Source organism: Phoxinus phoxinus, assembly GCF_949152265.1.
Source record: "Phoxinus phoxinus genome assembly, chromosome: 3".
Taxonomy (NCBI): domain Eukaryota; kingdom Metazoa; phylum Chordata; class Actinopteri; order Cypriniformes; family Leuciscidae; genus Phoxinus; species Phoxinus phoxinus.
In genome coordinates, this window is record NC_136878.1 from 38,916,367 (window position 1) to 38,939,305 (window position 22,939).

The window sequence follows — 22,939 nt, forward strand, 5'->3', positions numbered from 1 at the left end:
CTGTAAACAATTCTGAACTGCAACAGGCCAGTAAAGATGAGTTGAGAGAAGGTGTCTTGAAAATTCTAAAGAACATTGTTGGACCACACATGGACTGGTCAAAGCTCACTAATTGTGTACAGAAGAAGGGTGAATCTGTTTGTGAGTACACAGAAAGGTTCTGTCAGTCCGCTGCAGCTTACAGCGGAATTGCTGACACGTCAGAGAAGGTGCTAGGTGATAATGGTCCCCTAGTTCGCACATGGTTTCAGGGTCTTCTGTCAGAACACAAAAATGCATTGCCTTACTTAGAATTAACATGGTCCAGTAGAACCCTGGAAGACAACCTGGACAGTTTAGTCACTTGGGAAAGAGACTCTGATGTCAGAGAGAGAGTAAGAATTGCAGCAGTTACTGTTAAGTTCAACTCAGAGAAGCCAAAGAAACGTAAAAGTCCTAGAGAAGCCACTTGTTCTTACTGTGGCAAGCACGGACATTTTGGAAGAGAGTGTAGAAAAAACAAACAGAATTTTAGAGACGTTAACAATATTGCTCAGCTTTTACTCAGTCTGTTTGCTACTCTGAAGCAGCCGCTCCCCTCGTCATTAAACTCGTGGGGCAACTTGTTGAGGTGTTAGCCATTTGGGCTGTGAGTGCTTAATTTCCCCAGTAACTTACAACAAAGATGAAAGACTTGTTTTTGTTTAAAAGCACAAAAGGAAAGTGACTGTCTCAGTTTTCCTTTGGGGGACACTGATTAAGTAAACTCACAGCCTAAAATGTTATGTTACAGCACAGGCTTCATCAGTAATGGTGTTAGGTCAGACTGTAAATTTAAAAAGCCCTCATGCAGGTACTAATGAATCAAGCTAAATAAATTGGTTAACGACCCTCACAGCTCCGAATATTGTATTACAGCGTGCACCAGTTACGAACCCATCCTCATGTATGATGTCTGCAATGACTGAAGTTGTGTTAGAGGATGAAGGAGAAATGACTCACAATTGTGTTACGTTTACATACACACCTACGAGGGAAGTAAAAGAAACTCCCATAGAAAATTTAGTTTGAAAATAGTTGTTTTGTTGATGGTTCAGCTCAAGAAACAAGCCGTTAGAACCTAAGTGGTACAGACCACATCGAGTGATGTTGATTACAGCAGCTACAGTGTTGTGTCAGGGAAGGAAAACTTGGACTCATGTGTCACATTGCAAAGTGGTTCCTCCCCCTACAGGGATAGGATAGGACACATGGATCAGTGAGGAGCCCAGGGAAGAACTGGAAGCAACAGGCTTCTGGGGGCCAAACCTGCGGCGAAGACTCCCTAATAGGCCCTCCCCCTCCACTAGTCCATCATCACCTCACTGTTTCCTTTTAGGTGTCTCATTAATGAATAATTAGGGAAATAAGGAACCACAAATAGCAGACTCAGATTGAACAGAGGATACAACCCAAATGTTTGCAGTCTTTACAACGAATACTGCTCTGTTGCCGTTTTCTCTTTTGTTTTCTTTCTTCCTCTGTGCAGATACCACTGGATGGCTGTCCTGAGACCGATATGCACAGACCTCCTCACCTGCGTATGAAGCCACAAAACTTCCAGAAAACGACTCGACCCACTGCTGAGCCAACTATCACGAAGAAAAAAAAAAAAAAATACACAACGCAGAGACTCACATACGTTCCGTATGTCATCAATGGAACCTTCAGTCCACTAGATGACTGAAAGGTTCACAAACCCTAATTGCATGTTTGTTTCTGTGTCCGCATGCAATTACAGAAGAACTACACAGAATAAGCTACGTGCCTGTAACGAACACAAGTTACAAGAATGAACTTTTAGTGTCTAAATTTGTATATTATGTGAGAGTTTTTAAGAACTCTCAAACGGGGGACTGAAGGATAACAAATTTTAGGAATCTTTTTCAGATATGCTTTCTTACCTAAACATCACGTTGAAGAATTAACCCCTCCTTGCTTTCGTATGATTTGTTTAAATTTGTCTCCACCCCAAGAAGTCTCCTCCCTCTGGGAATGTATAAATTACAATGTATACTTTTTAGATTTAGACTGATGTTGGAAGACCGTTAGGTCTAGACTGTTTGAAAGAATTGCAGCCGCGCTCAATAAAGAACTTCTGCTTGAACGTGATCCAAACGTCTCCTGGTATTTGCTTAGAAGAAGGAAAAGTTTCCTACAGACCCAAGAATAGAAGCACAGGCTACATATATAACATGTCAAAGAAATTAAACCAATCACTGTTGACTTTGCTTACATGATGGAATAGCATATATCCCGCAAGTAATTTTGGCAAAAACGACATGTAACCAGATTAAAGGTTATATTGGCTAGAAGTGGGTTACTCATAGCCAGACTAAAACGGGTCTATAGTTAACCTAGATGGTGAAATGACGGCTAGTGCTTGCAGGGCCGAGGCAAAAAATTAATACTGTTGGGCAAGATATAGAATAACCGATTAATCGAAGAAATAATCAAAAACGGTATAGTACTAACTGTTGCTTCTTTGTCAGGCAGGAACAGGTAGGCGCCACTCTTGTCTTTATTGCTGGTGGTGCCGTACCAAACAAACTCCACTTTGACCTGGTGCTCTGAGTCATCGTCCTTCAACCTCATTTTCTGCAAACAAGAGACGTTTTCTGACCGTTACACAGTCATTCCTAAACACATCAACTTGTGACAAATCCACAAAGCAGTCTAACCTCAAAAAGACCTGTAGCTGTAGAGATGGAGAGTTTGAGGTGAGGATTTTCAATGTGCACGGCAGCTACATCGTTTTGGTCGAACTGTCGGAAATGTTCCAGTTTATTGACTGAAATCCGGCCGCCATCCTGAAGAAACATGTACTTAGCAGCTTCTGTCCTAGGCTCCATTCCTTCCATCAGCTGGTACACGCTCAGACCCAGAGGAGCAGCGTGAGCCACGAAAGACAACTGCCGAGGAGCAAACAAACATTTAAAGACACCATGAAATGGCTTGAAGAGCATTTAGATGACCTCAAACTAACCGACATGGACATCTATAATCTTCACGCTGATCTTTTCCATACAATGCACCCCTAATGCTGTGATGTGATGCATCGATGTAGCAGACCTCACCTGGAAGACGTTGACAGCGGCATGAGTGGCATCATTCCACACTGCACTGACTTGAGCGCGGACCACGTGACCAAGAGTATTAAGCACGCGCACGTTAGCAGTGTTCACGTACACTGTAACCATGGATGCCCTGGCCTGCTCTGTGGGGTTGGAAACTACCAGCAACCTGAGAAAAGAGAACGCCATTTTTATGTAGCATTTTCTGCCACACAAATTCTGCTGCCTCTTGTCAACTAACACATGTACCATGAAGCCATTCTCAGGAGCTGAAGTCTGCTATAAAGCACTAAAAAACATTGATTTTGCTTTGTTTTTGCTTTACCTTGGTTTTACACCAACTTCAAGAACATTTTTGCGAGGTAGGGCGTCTTGGGATGGCTGAACGTCATCCTATAATACAGAACCAGCAAAAATGTGACGTGCAGATGGCAATTTCCAAATTTAGGAGTGATGCCAGCATGTTGCGGATATGCAGTATGAACACTCACCATCTGAAGAAATGGATTTGAAGGATCATGGTAGTATGTTTGTTTGTCCTTGAGCACCAACCAATGAGCCGAGCTCACAATCACTCGCTTCAGGTTCAGAATAGAGTGAAACAACCTTAAAAATAACAAAGATCATCATGTTTCTACAGCATGGATATATATATATATATAGCACATATATGTGCCAGAATTCCTGGGTAAATTAAACTGTTAACAAGCAGTAATGTAATTCAGTATGGATGCTTGCTATAACAGCAACCATAATGGCTAATATTTTTCATTATTATTCTGGTCATTTTTGCCTGATAATATCAGATAATAAGAATGAGATTTTTTTAAACCGTTCATTTTTTTCAAGTGTTAGACCTTTTTAAGAGTAAGATAAAGTTCATATAAACTAATATTTTGGAAATTGTGTGGCTTAATGGTTAATCTGGCCTGTCAGCCAAAATGTTCTAAATTACTGTTTTTTATTTGTTTGTTTTTTTGTGTGGGGGGAAAAATAATATTCAGCAAGAATGCATTAAATTGATAAAAAGTGTCAGTATAAGACTCAAATTGTTACAATATTTCTATTTCACATAAATGCTGTTCTTTTTCACTTCTATTCATCAAAGAATCCTGGAAAAATGTATCAAGGTTTCCACAAAAATGTTAAGCAGCACAAATATTTTCAACATTGATGAGAAGAAATGTTTTTAGGCACCAAATCAGCATATTAGAATTATTTCTGAAGGATCATGTGACACTGAAGCCTGCTGAAAACTTAGTTTTGCCATTACAGGAATAAATAACATTGTAAAATATATATATATATATATATATATTGAATTGTAATAATATTTGACAATATTACTGTTTTCCCTGTATTTTTGATCAAATAAATGTTGTTGTTTAAAAACATTAAAAAAAAAAAAAACTTTTAAACAGTAGTGTTTTTTCGATAAATATCTCATTTGCTGTGAATAAATGATATTACATATCATTAAATCAGCCATTGGGCACTCTATATATTAATATTATATAGGCCACTGAAAAACCCATATGACAGTTTAATAATTCAGTACCATGGTATATATTAAATATCAATATTTTTCCACTAAATGTTATTCTTTAAACACTATATCTTTAAAATGGCCAGTTATGAAAAATTATGTCCAAAATAATTGTTTTAAAATTCTTAAAGAATCATTTAGTTTGATTAGCCCTAGAAAACATATTGTTTTTCTTTCAAACATATTGGCAGACTTTTGTTCTGTGTGGATATATTTATAAGTTCATTATTCGTATAATTGTATTATAGGATAACGGCTGCTTCACAACCAATTTGAAAGTTCTGTGTGACTCCCACTTTGGGGCAAAATGTGACATTTATACGTGAATATTGGAGAAAGTGAAAAGGTGGCTTAAGACACTTAACCCCAGTTTGTGAACAGTGACTGGAGCGAGTTGGTTGGATAAGATGATGTATCTCACATCCTCAAATCTCACTTCTATGTTTCAAGAAAGATGTTCTACCTGGTTCCATAGTCCACAACCACCCAGTCTTTGCCTGTGCCTGTGATGGCATCGTGGTGTTGGAAGAGACCGAGATTGCGTCTGGATTCTGTCAGTAACTTGTAGTTATCCACTGCAGGGTATTCGCTGGGCCGGCCGTACTTCTGAATGTTGGCCAAGGTCAGAGAGTAGAGGACCTCAGCTGCCCTACGGAAAAACAGGAAGTGACATATGAAACTCCCTCCCTCGCAAGATCAAAAGTTCCCTCGAATCCACACTGTTACAGGAATCCATCTAGCATGAAAATACATCCTGTATCAGGCTAATGTTCACATTACAGGAAAAGCGAGACAACAGTCTGGTTTGGTCCCTGTTGTGTTGGGAGTGTCGGAATGCTCCCACAATGGAGAACAACAATACAACCAGAATCTCTCCACATTATGGTAACAATACATGTGTCAACTCTCTGAAGAATGACCTTCTCAAATGTTTCACAAGACATGAAAATCTATAGCTGGGCGAATCTCACAAAACCTGTTGGAAATGAGTCATATTTCACATCTGGATGAAAGACAAGAAATTATATTTGCCCTTTAAGGCAGTGGTTCTCAACCAGGGGCCCGGGACCCACTAGGTGGCCTCGGAAAATTTCCAAGGGGAGCATGACTAAAAAGTATTGGTAATCAAATTAAAATCGAAAAACACATCAGCTATCAATAACTATTCCATCAATAACTAAACAGCAATAACTATAGTGTTTTATTGAAGAACATTCGATTCTTGAAACACCTGGAATCATGGTTCAGTTATTTGATAAAAATCTCTCAGTTTCAGAAGTTTGAAAACATGCAGAAATACTGAAAATTTGCATAAATATGTTTAAAAAGTCTAATTCTCAGTAGTATCATGTAATGTGTGTGTGTGTATATAATGTAAGAAATACATTTTCATTTAAATGTATAGTAATGTATAGTATTTGTTGTATTGGCTTCAGTTTATGCTGATTTAAATAAATAAAAATATTATAGTAATGAGAATCTAATAAGGATGATTAGTGAGAATAATTAATTTACAAAATTATTTAAATAAAATGCAAGTAAAATTAGGGTAACAGGCTTAATTTTCTTTATGCAAAGTATATTTTCTTATTATTATAAAAACAAAAACAAAATGTTAGGGTTAAAAGTGACATGGACATGTTTTCTTGAGATTCACTCAGATACATGTGCAAAAAGTGCCAGTTATCTAAAAGGTTTTAGTGACATTTTATTGAAAAACAACACCTTCACGAAAACTACGACCTCTCACCAGAGTACATTTGCAAACTGGAGTGACATTTCACAATAATCCATAGTTTAAATGTATTTTTTCCAAATAGACCTTTGAAGTGAGATGAGCCTAAGTAGATTCAGCAGATCAAAAAAATGTCTGTATATGGTTCACAGACAGTAGTTATAAGATGAAAACGCAGTACATGCGACCTACATACCTCACATCAAACATACATCTGCTTTCTGCACCCGCAAGAACAGCCAAACACTTTAATAATTAATTAAACATGAAATGACCTTGGACTGAATATCTCTAATCAATCTGCTGTGTGTGTGTGTGTGTGTGTGTGTGTGTGTGTGTGTGTGTGTGTGTGTGTGTGTGTGTGTGTGTGTGTGTGTGTGTGTGTGTGTGTGTGTGTGTGTGTGTGTGTGTGTGTGTGTGTGTGTGTGTGTGTGTGTGTGTGTGTGTGTGTGTGTGTGTGAAACTGAGCAGAGCTGAACAAAGTCCTGTTTGCTGTGTGAAAGAAGCCATCGTGTAGAACGGGGGATAGTTTAACAACTGCATACTGATGAAAACTGTCTCCTGCCTACATTTAGACACCCATCAAAATGCAAATACTGTGTTAAATAGAGTTCTTCGCATCCGCAAGCTGAAGGTGTACCCAATCTATTCACTTGTGTGATCAAGTACAGCCTTTGAGAGGACGGGGTATACAGACATACAATACAGTCAGTAAATGAGGATCAATTCATATCCTTATCACGATCTTGCACTAAACAATGAAATGCAGGGAAGCCACTGAGAGACACACACACACACACATCAAATATCTAAATACTAAAACTTGAATATCATCCAAAAGTTCATTTATTTCAGTAATTCAACTTAAAAGGTGAAACTAATATATTATACAGACTCATTACATGCAAAGTGAGATATTTCAAAGATATTTCATACTTTATTTGTTATCATTTTGATGATTATGGCTTACAGCTATGAACACCTTTTCACAATATTCTAATTTTGAATTTGGGGTTTTCATAAGCTGTAAGCCATAATCATCAAAATGATAACAAATAAAGGCTTGAAATATCTCACTTTGCATGTAATGAGTCTATTAGTTTCACCAGTACAAAAAAAATCTACTAAAACAATGGTACTATGGGACTTACCCCTAAAAAACTAAGGACATACTACCATGGAAAAAACAACAACAAAAATACATAGTATATCAGCAAAGATTGACAACTCCATAGTACATTTTGAACAAAAAAACATGGAAATTCCATAGTACGTCTCTCACTTCCGCTAAAATGGATCACAGATTTTTATGACATCACTGCGGACTTCTCAACACATCTTCTGTCCAATCAAATGCTTTCTAAAATCTAAAGCGTCCCGCCCCCTATGCTATAAATACCACCAGGCCAAAGCGACCGTTGACACGTCACGGAGCAATATTGGTTGGAGATGTGTGTTCGGTTGCTCAAACGCTCGAGTTTTATTCCGTTTTACAACTGTACGTTGGTTAAGAATGAAATGGCTATATATTCACACCTCTACTATTGAATCCAATGCATCATCAGCGCTTGGATTCGCTTTTTATGGTGCTGTCAAGAACAAATTTCAGTCTGTGAGGAAAAAATTTAACGTTATTGGCTATTTGAAAAGGGGGAGGAGCCATTCAATATGTCCCGTCTTAGCTTCCTGTTTTTAGTGGAAATTACGTCAACGCATCATACAAAGCTGTGAGTTTCAAGGCACTTCAATGGGCCAGTTTTTCTAATTCAAGCTTTTCATCTAAAATTTTGATTTTATCTAATTTCAGTTTTATTTCAATTACCAAAGCCATTGTAATAGTTTTAGTTAACAATAACAACACTGCTCTACTGATTTGTGTAAAAAAAACGTCTGTGGAGGAGAATGTAGAGAAAAATCTATGTGGAAAATCAATATGTACCACTGTAATGTCTCATTATTTAGAACCGGGCCAATTAATGAGAGCTGTGAAGACGTTTTAACAATTTCCTGCTGTAAAAAACAAAACAAAATAAACAAAGAGCTATTTCTTTCAAATACCACATATTAGCGATAATTTAACTTTATAAAGGGCTTTTACTAAATAAGATCGATTTTAATGTTTCCAGGGTCAATATCATGTTAGAAAGTTGTCAAAGAGTAAAATTAATAAAGCACCCACACAAGATAAGATGCCACAGTCAATGGCCACGGTCAAATAAATACTGAAGCCATTGAGCTGCTGGCTCAAAACCGGCTGCTTTAGTTTGCTGTGACCTTGTCACGGGGCTTCAGTCTTATCGTCACAACACAGACATGTGACCTTCAGCTTTGTGTGATAGTTAGCAGCATACAGCCCAGGAAGAAAGAGACGGTAACGTCTGTTATCACAGAGCTCCTTTGTCTATAGAAAGACTGTACTAGCACAGTGACCAAGATCAGTTCGGGACTGTCTGTGTATGAGTTTGAAAGTTCGAAAAAGGTTATGATATGCCATTAAAGACCTCATGACATCAAATTAGAGTAATGGGGGTTTTAGTACATGTGTGTTAGGTCATCTGTATGCTAGTGTACTTCTAAAAGTTGACAAAACAAAAAGTTTTTTTTTGGTCTTTATGGTTTTTGTTTTGTCAACTTTTAGGTCTTTGTGGTTTTTGTTTTGTCAACTTTTAGAAGTACACTAGCATACAGATGACCTAATACACATGTACTAAAACCCCCATTACTCTAATTTCTAATACTCGAAAGAAAGTGATTAGACTTTGAATAAGCTGAATTTCCAGGTAATGTCATTCGTTTATACAATATGAATTGCAAATTTTATTTGCGCACATTAGTAAGCATTCTAAATGGTTCAAAATTAACTTTTAATGTTAATTTTGAACTCATGGTCTCGAAGGCAAATTAAGTCCAGCCATATGGAAATGGTTTCAGTTTTTGGACATTTAGACTCTGGCCAGAAATATTTATGCACTGCATTTATGCAGATTTATGCAGTGCATTTGGGTTGTGTTCTTCATATCTTCACTTTGGTGCAATGAATTCATGTTTTTGTGCTACATAGAGTATTATTAAAAGGAAAAAAAATGTTTGCTTCCTATAAACTTTTACTAATCATTTTACAATGTGGTCAAATTTGTCACTGATCTTTTCTCTCATGGATGATTGGGTAGTGAGAATCTGACTTTAATTTAGTTTTACGCCAGTTTTATGTACTCGCTGAAGCCAACTTTTTCCTGCATTTGGCACTTGGTGAGTGTTAATGTAATGTGATTGTAGAGATTCATGCAGTGCATTAGGATTCAGTAAAGCATACCGAAGATGTGATTCCAGTATTCTGTCCAAGCGTTTATAGAACGGCCGTGAGGTGAAGTATCCGCTCCAGTAGTGGTCGTCTCGATCCGCATAAGTGAAAAAGTCTCCGCTTACAACAGGCAACGCCAACTGGCCAACGTTCATGCCATCCGGATCCATGCCAGTGCTTTTACGCAAGGCCTCGAAATAATCTGAAATGGTTCCAAACTGGGCCTGCAAATATATATATATACAATGAATGTCTGAAAATATAAAAAGAGTTCAAACTTCAAACTGTGGCCAATTTAGAGTGACTTAAGCAAACACTGAAGCAAGACCTTGACGTGGAGCTCAGGGTGAGAATTCATGTAGTCAAAGAGTTTCTGGTAGTTATCAAACTGTTGGTCCCATTCGACAGCTTCAGTGTATCGGAAATCATCTCCAAGTGGTGCTAGCAGCACCTTGGTCCGAAAAAGCTTGGATTTCTTCCTGTACTGGTCCAACAGCGTCTGAACTCTAAACATGGAGAGACTAAACTAAGTGGAGGGAAATCTAAGTCTGATCTGATTTGAGGGAACACTATTCCACAAACAATGACATGGAAAAAGGGACAAAAATTTGTATTCATAAGACAATCATTGTTATTTCTAGGTCGTCACAAGTAAATAAGGTAGTTCCCAATGTCTGTGACTGGTGTACCTCTCCTGTACGTTGTTGTCTGTGATGGCCTGAGGAGGAATTCTCCACGGACAGCTGATTCTTCCTCCTGGCAGTCTTTTAAAGTCAAACTGGCAGCAGATCTTTGGGTCAGGACCACATGTATGGGGAACATCGTAGCTGTAGAATGGCATCATGTGACACAAAATGTCGGAACTTGAGTCCTGATCTGTTGGAATAAAAAACAAACGCAATTTTAAATTGACCAGTCTAAAGGTATGGCCATATTGGCAAATTTGCACCAAAATTCCATTAATAAAAAAAAAAGTCCATTATCTATTGTCAATAGTGTTGCGATGTGTGAAGCACTGTTTGCTACCAACCAAAGTGACTTGAACACACCTGATGTGGTAATTACGACTTCCCAAAAATACGAACTTCCCAGGAGGACTTGAACACACCAAATAGAAATTTAAAGCTACCAGTCTAAGGCTGTGTGTCCACCAAAGCGTATTTAGTCCACTGAAAACGCCTAGCTGTGAGCGCTTGAGAGCTTCTTGGCAGCGCAGCGTTTTTTCCAGTTGAGACGCTTTGCTTGCTATGATACGGATTATCCGAGGAAGTGTTACTAGTATCTCATTTCGCAGATAAATAGTTTCTGTATTGTTTCTATCTAAAAATGTTGATACAATGTAAAGTATTTGCTCTAGCTTTTGTTTTAAATAATTTTGTTCCGTTATTATGCTTCTTGTTGTCATCTGTTGACGTTGTACAAGCAGAATGTGGCGGTTGGTCGTGTGGTATTTGTCCCGCCCGTTCTCCACTGTGATTGGACGGTTGGGGAAAAAGTGACAGTGATGAACCTAAAGTTGAACATTCTTCAACTCTCTGCGACCGGTATAAAAATCTGAGGGTTCAGCGCTTTAGCGTGAAATAGACTCTCAGCGCCACGTTACGCTCCCGGCGTTTTAAAAACGCCGCGCTCCCATTGAAAACAATTGGAAAAATACGCTAGCCGCAGGGGCAACCGCTCTGGTGGAAACACGACCTTAAGCAAAAATGTTCCCAAATTTCACACTATAATCAATAGTGTAGCAATGTATGAAGCACAGATCACACAGAAGTCACTTTCAAACCAAGCTGTCAGTTGGTCAACATGGCAAATTTGCGTGATCAACTTGAACCCTTTGCAAAATCTGAATAAGAAAATCTCGCCCTTACGTGAAATTCCCAATCAAGAATCCCCATTCCGATTGAAATGTCTGGATTTCGCCCAGTAAAATTGACAGACAACAATTTGACAACAACTAAACAACACCAATACACTGCCTGGCCCCCAAAAAATCAAGGGGTGCATCAGTTTTTGGTCAAGATCTTGTATAGACAATGTAAGAGTCCAGCACTCTGTAAAGTCTCCTCCAGCACATCCCAAAGACTTTCAATGAATTTAAATGTCTGGATTCAGAGGTGCCCATTCACGTGTGAAAATGATTCTTAATGCTCGCTCCCAACCATTCTTTCACAATTTGTTAGCCTAAATCTTGACATTGTCATCCTGAAATAAGGCCATGATGTGTCTTCCTACATGGTTGTTTAAGAAATGAAAAGCTACACGCTCCATTAGGGTTAGAAGAGCTGTAGCCAAACATATAACATGCTAGAAAAATCTAAATCCAAACAGTGACTTTTTTTTCTTCTTTTTTTGGCAGGGCAGTGTTTTTAAATGTTACATATAAAATAAATATGTAAAATAAAACAATTTGGTCCACCTCTGAAATTACTTCCGTATTCTGCTGATGTCCCCCTCTCAATTGACCGTTCGCAAAGACCCGCCCCCCTTAGTTACTGTCGCTATGTCCGACAAGCTACGCCGCTCTCACGCCACGCCATGTTCTCACGCAGTGAAAAACAGGACAGACCAGGTTACTTTTCGGTTACTTTTGATATTAAACAATTAAACATATTAAACAAAGTCTCACCTTTCAAATGTGGTCATTTTTTTAAGAAATTTAAACAATAAATACTGTTTTGTGGCTCTTTAATGTGTCTGACAGATCGCTATGTCGCCTCAGTTAAAGCTGCTCGTGAACCGATCATCTCTTCCTTCTAGTTCATTTATAGCATCAAATAAACATGAATGAACATAAGAAGGAATGTTGTTTTAACCGCAGAAAGGCGTCATGACACTCTGAGTTCAAGTTCAAATCCTCCCATGTTAATCTACTAACTTTCTTGACTGCTTTGTCGGACAAAGTGGCGGATGACAAAGTATGATTGGTCAGATCACCTGTCAATCAAGCTCCCTGCGAAGGGTCAATTGCAGGTCTTTTCCAAAAATAAGTACGTAACACCCACTTACTTATGATACAACCAATTGCTGAAGCACAGAATCAAGTCCCAATTTTTCTATTACGCACTGAAAATGTTTTGTTTACACATAAATCAGAGTGTGATTTTGACAAACACCGAGAGTCCATCCATTTTCAGGGCAGCGAATTATGAACTGATCCACTAATGTCAAAATCGAATCATATTTAATTTGCAATAAAAATATTCAATTACCCATTCAGCACAGCATGTGCTCCAGAGTGACCTTCATAAAAGCTGTGTGAATAAATAATGCAAGATTTCCCTTTAAACAAGGGACCAGATGTGAAGCACAGAGTAGTCTGGCTGTCTGTTAAATGGTGATATATGGAATTACACTGAGTAGAAACTAATTCAGCCTGGCATAGAGTGCACGCTGTTGCAGCCAAATGAACTGTAATCATATTTGTTCAGCAGCGGCTACTGTCAAAGATCTAAGTTAGGAGTCCATTTTTCCAACACTAGCTCTGGGAAAAACATCATATCCCAAACAGATGCGTGACAGTGAACAGACAGACAACGGAAAACAATAGAAGGGATGTGGGAGGACATTTCCCCTGACTTCTCTTTTGTTTGATGTTCTGAGAATAGCTGGCTCCAATTCAGCCCTTGTAACGTTTTACTCATTTCCCTCAGCTCGTATTTTATATTCAAATCATTAGAGAACAAGTGCCAATGGAGCAACAAACAGCAGCTCCCCAAAAAAATATGAGAACACTTAAATACTTGGGTGTGAAATGTATGAATGTCATTGCATGAGATGATAAAATCTCAAACCTAATGAATGCTGCTAAATCTTTTCTTTTTTCACAATGATTTTAGCAAGATGATTTTTAGTGTGTGTATGAAGTGTATGAATGTATGAAGTCAGTTTTCTGCAAGTTTACACAGGTGTCCTAGCAAAATAACCACATGTAGTTAAATAAGGGCACTTAACTATAATTGAGAAACTTTGCCCTACATAGTGAGATTAGTTGAAGGTTGTACTTAACATGAATTATTTACACCTGAATTATTTGTCTCAGTAATAAGCACTCTCATAATGCAAACGAAGATAAATGTTTAAAAATGCTTAGACTTTTTCAAGAAATGTAGGATACTTCATGTTTTAAATATTATTCTTTTTTATTGTTTTATTTATTTGAATCACTATTTGAATATATTTAGCTTATTTGGTTGAATTCATAACATTGAAAGAAGCTAGGTTGGTACTTCAGCAGTGTGGAAATAAATGTACTGTGTTCAATTATGAAATAAATGAAACGTCATTAGGTAAGCTTTTGTAATACGCTTGTGTTTCTTTTATCTCCTTCATCAGAATAACAGAGCAAACAAATTTACATTATAATAACACCAAAAATAACCATAACCATTCACAAAAAGTCTTTGAAGTTTTAATCCTTAAATCCTTTGTTTTCATAACCGGTTATTTTTAGGTTTTTATAAAAGTTAATAATAATTTACATTATTTTTATGAAGGCACAGACAACATACTTGTGTCATTTACATACTTTACACTCTGGACTGTTTCTTTGCTCAAATCTGTTCATAATCCAACTTTTGGTTTTAATAATGTATGAGTAAATTTTGAAAATAACATTAACTAAAATTAATAAATGCTTTAGAAGTATTTTTCATTGTTAGCTCATTTTAAGTAATGTAGTTAACTAATGGAATCTTATTGTGAAGTGTTACTAATAATCATTTTGTACATTTACTTCTGCTTTAAAATAAATGGCACTTGGTTTGCAACTAGATTGAGAAATTAGATATTTTTCTCTTTCATGATACAACATTTGACGTGAGGTGTTCGACTGAACACCATCCACATGTATCTACACCCAGGGTGTTATTAAACAATAATTATCCAGCCATAAATGATGAAATGCAGAAGGAGGAGTCCAGGGTGTGATGCACGGTCACTGCTCCATTATTATCATTCATTTAACCTGGCTTCCTGTGTGATAAGAGCTTTCTGAGCTCCGGGCTTTTCTGTGTGATGAACTCAACCAACCTGAAAACTGGGCTCAGTGGTGAGCAGAAAGTTTTCACGCATACAAATACACAATCAGGAGAGCATCAACTGGACAAGCGATATCAACTCATCGCAGACCTCACACGATAGCTTCGAGCGAGAGCTAGATCATTACGGATCCTGTTTGTGGTTATCTTTCAGGGCGAGGGGCTGAATGACCTCCAGTGATGGAGATGTTTCTGGAACGAGAGTGAGCTTCCACTAGGGTCCGTTACCAACTGCTTCAGGGCCAGCAGCTGCAGATGCTTCACACAAAACTGGATTTATCTCACTTCGACCTCTATTTCTAAATCATGAGGCTAAATGTAACGAGCACCCCCTCCTACCCAGGTTTTAATCAACGTAATCGCTAAATAAAAGATGGATTCAATCAATGGGAAGCGTGAATGGCACCACAGAGCAGCTCATATGATTAGAACAGGCTCCTACAGAGATTTCCAATCAAACGTGTGAGGCCACTCTGACACACACTGAGACTTAAAGGGACAGTTCATCCAAAAATTAAAATGCATTCTTAAATCAAGATACATTTACTTGAGAAGCAAAATTACTTAAAGGGCACCTATTATGACATTTAAAATGTTCCTAATGTTGTTGTGGGAGTCCCCAACAACAGTTTTACATGAATGCAATGACAAAAAACACTTTTGTTTTCGTATAATATGCATTTATTTTTACCTGATTTGCTCACCGACTCCCAAATGAATCGTTCAACGACTCGTTTTTCAAACCCCTCCTTTGCGCGACGCTAATCTGCGATTGGTCAGATGACCCAGCAGTGTTTACAGAGATAATACTTATTTTTAACACGGAGTACAATGATGCTTTTATCAATTAAATTGTATTATAATAATGATTATAGTCCACTGCTTTATAGTTTGTAGTAAAAAACGAAAAATAAGATAAAGAATGTAATGTTATGTTAGCGAGCATAGCCCAGAGTTCATATTGTAAAAGCACAATCAGTCTTTGTTTGCGTTAGCCCGATGCATAAACATAACGTTTTTACAAAAAAAAAAAAATGCAGTTACGTTACTACGAGGTATTATTCTATTCTTTAGACAACTCCGAAAACAACGACAAACACTTCACATATCTCAATACAATTGTCATTGAAGACCTAGAAGCTAAACGGTGCTTACACAACAAACAAAATTATTATTAAGCATGCTACATAAAATATAAAAGCAAAAATTATTAATAACACTTACAGGTTGTGATACGGAGGAGGAAGCTGATGCAAATACACTTGGAACTGAACCTTCCTTCAATATCAGCCAGCTCGCGAATCCCAGTTTGATTGCATTTAAAAAGCAATCGTCTTCAAAATGACGCGAACAAAGCACAAGGCTCGGACTATACTTCTGTGGTATAGTTATATGAATTGTAGCCACTTAGTCTTCAAATGCTCCTCCTTGGGCAGATGAAAAAAGTTTGCTTTTGACTCGCACTTCAGAACACAGCGTCTCGTCACCATGATATTTTCCCTGGCCTTGGAACCATAGACAGTAACGTTATGCTTGGAACGCAATAAGTGGGCTATCGTATTCAAATAACTTGACAAGTTGACGTCATCTAGTCAAAGAAAAAGCTTCGGTCTTCTAACGATTCATAAATATGACTCCGAGTCGACTCTCACTTTTGAAAGACAATAACTTTATATACGGTGCACTTTCATATTTCAAACTTTGCAGGATGTTTTTGTTCACCTAGATCTATGTTACACACTACATGAAAGGTAAATTTCAAAATTCCATAATAGGTGCCCTTTAAGATAGTAAGTATTGTTTTCTGAAAAATGTATTAAAATTAATGAAGTGACTTTATGCTTAAAACAAGAAAAAATATCTGCCAAGGATTAAAGAAAAAAATTATTAAAAAGTGAAAACAAGCTTATTTTTCTTACCCCATTGGCAGATATTTTTTCTTGGTTTAAGCATGAGGTCACTAAACTTTGTTTAATGTCTCAGAAAAAAGACAAAAAAAGACTAAGGGCCAGATTTACTAAACATGGCAAATTAGCGTGAGAGCGCAATTGACCCTTCGCAGGGAGCTTGATTGACAGGTGATCTGACCAATCATACTTCACCAAAATACAGCGATGTATTTTTCACTGCGTGAGAACATGGTGTGGCGTGAGAGCGGCGTAGCTTGTCAGACATAGCAACAGTAACTAAAGGGGGCGGGTCTTTGCGAACGGTCAATTCCACACAAAAAAAAGGTAACACTTTACAATAAGGTTCGTTAGTTAACATTAGTTAACTACATTAGTTAACATGAACTAATAATGAATTGCACGTATACAGCGTTTATTAATCTTTGTTAATGTTACTTTCAACATTTACTAATACTTTATTTAAATCTTGTGCACATTAGTTCATGCACTGTGAACTAACATGAACTAACAATGAACAGCTGTATTTCTAATAACTAATGTTAACAAAGATTTAAAAATACAGTAACAAATGTATTGCTCATGGTTAGTTCATGTTGGTTAATACTAATGAACCTTATTGTAAAGTGTTACCAAAAAAAAAAAAAGCAGTTTGGAGTGGAACATTTTGTGCGTGAATCTACCGACGACGACGGGCAAATTAAAGGACACAGACGCACGAATATTAAAGCACTGCATAAATGGACTACAAACACTTCATATAACTTCATTCTCTATTTCCTACATTAAGATCAGTTGCTCACCCCAGTTCTGTCTCCAGAAGAACTCTAGGGTCTTCTGGGAGGCGAAGTGTTTCTTCACTGTGTAGTGCACTCTCTGGATCAGCATGTTGGACAGACCGGCCTGTCTGAGCAGGTAAGCCTGGGTAGGAGAGTGACCGAATGGATCCACAGCCCAGCCAGTCTTGGGTTTCACTCCTAACAAAAAGAGGAGGAATACAATTTTAGGTTAAATGAACAAATGTATATAATTCAATAAATTGCCTATTTCTGATCCTTATTTTTTTCAACTTACTCTAAAGCATTACTAATGCATAGGAATGGAATTTATTCAATAATATTATTCCTTGTGCTCATTTAATGAAAAACAGAATATAGAACATTTCATGACTATTTAACTAGATTTAAAACTGTATTTTACTGCTCTGATTATGTTTTGGGATCAGCTTCAATTGCTGTTCCATTAAACTATAAAATAAAATAATAAATGTTTTTTGAGCACCAAATCAGCATATTAAAATGATTTCTGAAGGATCATGTAACACTCAAGACTGGAATAATCACCGCTGAAAATTCAGCTTTTCATCACAGGAATAAATTACATTTTAAAATATATTAAAATAGAAAACAGTTACTTTAAATAATATTTCACAAAATTACTGTTTCTACTGCATTTTTTATTACATAAATGCAGTCAAACTGAACCCAAACTTTAGTGTACATACTGAATGTTTAGCTATATCACCCATCCCTTGTCACATTTCTAGAAACAGCTAATACAATCATACACTTAAGTCAGGGTCCATTTTTAGTGTGTCTAAAAAAAACACTGAATCAGTAGAGCATTTACAACAGCTCTGAATGTAAAGTGAGGCGATTCTCAGAAAGGACTCATGGAACAGAGTAAAACCCAGGAGATTCAGGTAATCTTGAAAGGCATGTGTACCCTGAAGAGACCTGTGTTTATATTCATGAGCACATGAGAATGAGCAAACCTGAACACAGCAGCACAAAGTTCTCCTGATTGTGATACTGGGAGCACGGCATCATCGGCTAAACAAGTGTTGTTTGAAATCCAAAGACTCATTGTAGAATCCGTCTCTTCAATCAATCTATATTTGAGAAACCGGTCTACTGACAGCTGAGATATCAGGAGAGCAGATGGTAGAGTGGATGTGTAGTAATGAGAGCCAGGGCTATGCTCCATGTTTTAATACACTAATAATGAACATTGAAAAAAAAAATCTCCCAGAGGTCTTTGAGCCAATATGGGAAGCATAAATATGTAGAGGAGCTAAAATTCCTTATAGTATTGCAGTTAAGAGGTTTAGCATTCTGGGTTTCTCCCACATCTTGAGCTGAGGTTGATTCAGAATTTAAATAGGTCTGAAACAAGATATTGAGACCCAGTTCAACCTAGGACCACCCACAGTCCCTCCGAACCGGAAAACTGGAAAGTTCTTTCTTGATATAACAGGTTATATCTATTTGGCTGACTTTACATAACTTCTGGGTGTAAAAGTACACAGCATTTATCATCAATCCGCCAAAACAAAGTTGCATTCACTAAAACGTACCAGATTTTTCCCGCCTTTTTTCTGCACCTTTTCTTTTTTGACATAATATATATGTTATGCAGCTATGAGGTAAACATGAAGCGTCTCTTAGATTTGATGTGGAGTTATCAACCAAAAACATAAATTTACATACCCAAATTTTTCTCCAACCACTGGTGGCCTTCAACTAACTGATCTATCAATGCAGAGTAGTGAGTGTTGGCTTCGTCAGGCATCACCCAGCCTCCTGTAGCCACCTCGAGCTGACCGTTCTCTACAAGCCTGTATCAGAGAAAGAGAGTGAACGAAAGAGAAGGAGAGAAAAAATCTTCTTAGCCAATATGAAACTGCATTCACAAACGCATTGTACTTCTGTAAGGATCAGATCCATCAGGAATTGATTCGACCATGAGGGTGCTTTCACATGTCCTAGGTGTGTGTACATACCGGTACGCATGCGAGTGTGTTCTGCATTGGGGATGTTCTATAGTCTCATGCCTTCATTATTGTGTGTGTTTGTTCTGGATTGTGCCAGATTTTTTATATTGTTTTGACAAAAAAAAAAAAAAAAAAAATTCCATTCAATCTTTTGGGAGTCAAATTGACCCGTGAGGGAAGGAGGTGTTACTATTTTTATTACAGCCATAAACTCCTCAAATCCAGTCAAAACATTTGTTGTGTGTATTTCAAGTTCAAGTGTGACAAAAGTGCAAAGGTCTTGGATTACTCCGATGAACACTAAATTTGCACAAATGTTGGGTCAAAATGACCATAAGGGCGACCATACATTTTTACTATTTCACTCCCTCGTTTTAGTTAAATCGTGGCCCTGTTGTTCTAATACATTCCCTAGTTTTAGTCCAATCATGGCCACTTTGTACTAATTCACTCCCTCATTTTAGTAAATGTACTATTAATACATTTCAATATTTGATTAAAACAATGTTTTTAATATATTTCATTTAAAATATTTAGATAGTGTACCAACCTAGGAATACAAAGAAAACCAAACAATGCAACCATAAACAACCGTTTTTATAACAAACAATAATAATACACTATTCAGACTTGAATCCATGAAGAGCTGCCATACTGTTTGGAATTGGCGATGAGATTTGGACTCCAAGGAACGTATCCTCTCCAGTTGTATGACATGAAACAATTCACCCAACCAACCTTTGAAACATGGAGAGTCTGAACATTTCCAGTTTAAAAGTATTGGGTTTTTTTCCACAAGAGTCAAGCACATCAATAGAGGTCGTTTCTGAGAGTTTGGAAGAGTGTTTAATGTCTCAGAAGATCCGAGAATTACAAAACCATAGTCTGGCTTAAACTCATTTTGAAAAACTTTTTTTGGGGAAAAAAATCAAATATGGCACTCCAAAAATGAAACCGTTTGGGACAAAACCTAAACATATGTGACAAAGAACCCTCCTCTGTTTTACATCTGTCGCAGACTGGATAAAAATAATTTTATATTTTACTCAATTTAGTTTTGGAATAATACAGTCTATGTGCCACTTTAAACTGAATCAACCAGTGCCTCACATTTGTTGATGAGTCTTGAATCTTCTTGAGACTTTCATTCCAGGTTTCATCGGACACTTCTTCATCAAAGTCCTAACCCCAGGCTTATTTTATATAATTTGTGTTTACAGGCAGTTGGAAAGCATTTACACAGAGTGAAAACAAATGTCTAGAGCTAGGATTTACCAAAACACATTGCTCAAATTTGGACTTTGGTTTGTCAATAAATTGTTGAATAATCATTTGAACATAATGTTTCACTTATAGATACCGAAAAGAGTTGGAGCCTGGGAGATTAAATGCAGATTGCAATTGATTAAGATTTACCATCTATATAAAGATCCCCAATAGACATCAGGCGTTTGATTTTCCATTCAATAAAACCTCGGTCTAGCTGAGAGGGTTTAAACATGTGATTGTTAGCAAAGGGTGTAAGGACAGAGACGTCAGGCGGCTTAAGATGTTTCCTTATTTTATTTAATATTAGTATTGAATTTTTTTATATTAAATTGGTCCCAATTAGTTTTGATGAGGAAGACACTTTGGAAAAAAGTAACACTTGGAGACAAGATGTTGTTAGAGACAATGTCTCTACCCTAAGTCATAGAGGATCAGCCACAAAGAACGTTTCACCAGGAAACCAATAATACCCTTCTGCCAATAAAATAAAGCCCTGACATTTGCTGCCCAATAGTATCATTTTAAGACTGGGAGCCCTAGGCCTCCCATCTGGGTGGGTTTCTGTAAGTGTGTTTTTGCTATTGTAAGCCCAAATAAACGGTAAGATAATTGAATCAAGCTTGAAAAAAGATACAGGTATATAAATTGGCAAATTTTGAAAAAGGTAGAGGAATTGTGGTAAAGGGACCATTTTATTTGCATTCATTTAGTCAATAATAGATAGCAGGAGCCTCCACCGCTCTGTTATCTTTTAATTTGTCAATCCTAACTAAAAAAATACATTTAAATATTTGCTTAGGGATCTTTGGAACCACATGCCAAGGTCGTCTTCGACTATTTTGAAAGGCAAGGGACCAACCTGGCAAGGATTTGTGTATCTAGCAATTGACATAAACTCGCTTTTGGACCAGTCAATGGTATACCCGGAGATTTTACCAAAGGCATTAATATAATCAAGAAAATGGGGAACTGATTTGGCTGGATCAGAAAGATATATTAAAAGATCATCAGCATATAGACTAACCAAAGCTTCCTCATTTCCAATCTTTATTCCATGTATATATGTGGGTGACTTCTGTTCCCTACTGCTTCCCTACTTCCCTACTGAGATTGCGGTTCCAACGCAATCTCAAAAAGAAGAGGAGAAAGAAGGTCTCCTTGCCTAACTCCTCGACACAACTCAAAGGGGTAAGATTTGTTTGTCAGAAAGGATGAACGAGGACATAAATAAAGAATTTTCACCCCCTTGATAAAACGACTCCCAACCCCAAAGTGCTCAAGCGCTTTTAGCATGAATGGCCACTCTATTTGATCAAACGCCTTTGGGCATCTAGTGAAATGATTGCTCCTGAGGCTTCCTTACCAAAAACCCTTATAAAGAATATCAAGAAGACAAACATTGCAAAAGGACAAACGACCTGGTATAAACCCAGTTCGGTCTGGGTGTACTATTGTTGAGATATGTTTTTCAAGTCTATTTGCTAACACTTTTGCAATCACCCGATCCACGTTAAAAAGCGATACAGGTCTATAATTGGCCGGGTCAGTGTCGTTTTTTTCCCTTTCTTTAATAGAACACAAATATTCTCCTCACTCCAACTTGTCTTTTGAAAACCATTTTTCAAATGTTACAAGAACAGCCTTTTTCCACCTTAGAAACATTGCTAAGCTACGTAACATGCTATCTGTTTCTGATGCAGAAAAGTTAGTTCATGCATTCATGACCTCGAGACTAGATTACTGTAATGCTTTATTAGCTGGTGGTCCTGCATCCTCCGTAAACAAGCTACAGTTAGTCCAAAATGCAGCTGCTAGAGTTCTTACTAGGTCAAGAAAATATGATCATATAACACCAATTTTATCATCTCTACACTGGTTACCTATTAAGTTCCGTATCAATTACAAAGTATTGCTACTGACCTATAAAGCCCTAAATGGTTTAGCTCCTGTGTATTTAAGGGATCTTCTATCGCCCTACAATCCATTGCGCTCTTTAAGATCGCTAAATTCAAGGCTTCTGGTCGTACCGAGGATAACTAAGTCCACTAAAGGAGGGAGGGCGTTTTCACATCTAGCTCCTAAACTCTGGAAAAGCCTTCCTGATATTGTTCGAGGCTCAGACTCGCTTTCCCAGTTTAAAACTAGATTAAAGACATATCTCTTTAGCCAAGCATTCACATAATGCATCTCATACCTTTTATACTACAGTTAAATCAGATCAAATGCATTCATATTATGAACAGCAGCTACGCTAATTATTTCCCATCTGCCTTTTTTGTT

General features: G+C 37.4%; 1 protein-coding gene across 1 annotated transcript in view; it reads right to left on the minus strand.

The window, feature by feature from the left end:
• man2a1 (mannosidase, alpha, class 2A, member 1) overlaps nucleotides 1-22,939 on the minus strand; it is a 71,329-nt gene that overhangs the window by 27,228 nt on the left and 21,162 nt on the right. The window contains exons 5-15 of the mRNA XM_079608034.1: nucleotides 19,107-19,234; nucleotides 17,421-17,594; nucleotides 10,364-10,550; nucleotides 10,003-10,180; nucleotides 9,687-9,898; nucleotides 5,102-5,287; nucleotides 3,584-3,698; nucleotides 3,418-3,485; nucleotides 3,096-3,261; nucleotides 2,700-2,930; nucleotides 2,494-2,616 (exon numbers count right to left, since the gene is read on the minus strand). Of these exons, the coding sequence (XP_079464160.1) occupies nucleotides 2,494-2,616; nucleotides 2,700-2,930; nucleotides 3,096-3,261; nucleotides 3,418-3,485; nucleotides 3,584-3,698; nucleotides 5,102-5,287; nucleotides 9,687-9,898; nucleotides 10,003-10,180; nucleotides 10,364-10,550; nucleotides 17,421-17,594; nucleotides 19,107-19,234 (1,768 nt within the window). The remainder of the gene's footprint in view (nucleotides 1-2,493; nucleotides 2,617-2,699; nucleotides 2,931-3,095; nucleotides 3,262-3,417; nucleotides 3,486-3,583; nucleotides 3,699-5,101; nucleotides 5,288-9,686; nucleotides 9,899-10,002; nucleotides 10,181-10,363; nucleotides 10,551-17,420; nucleotides 17,595-19,106; nucleotides 19,235-22,939) is intronic.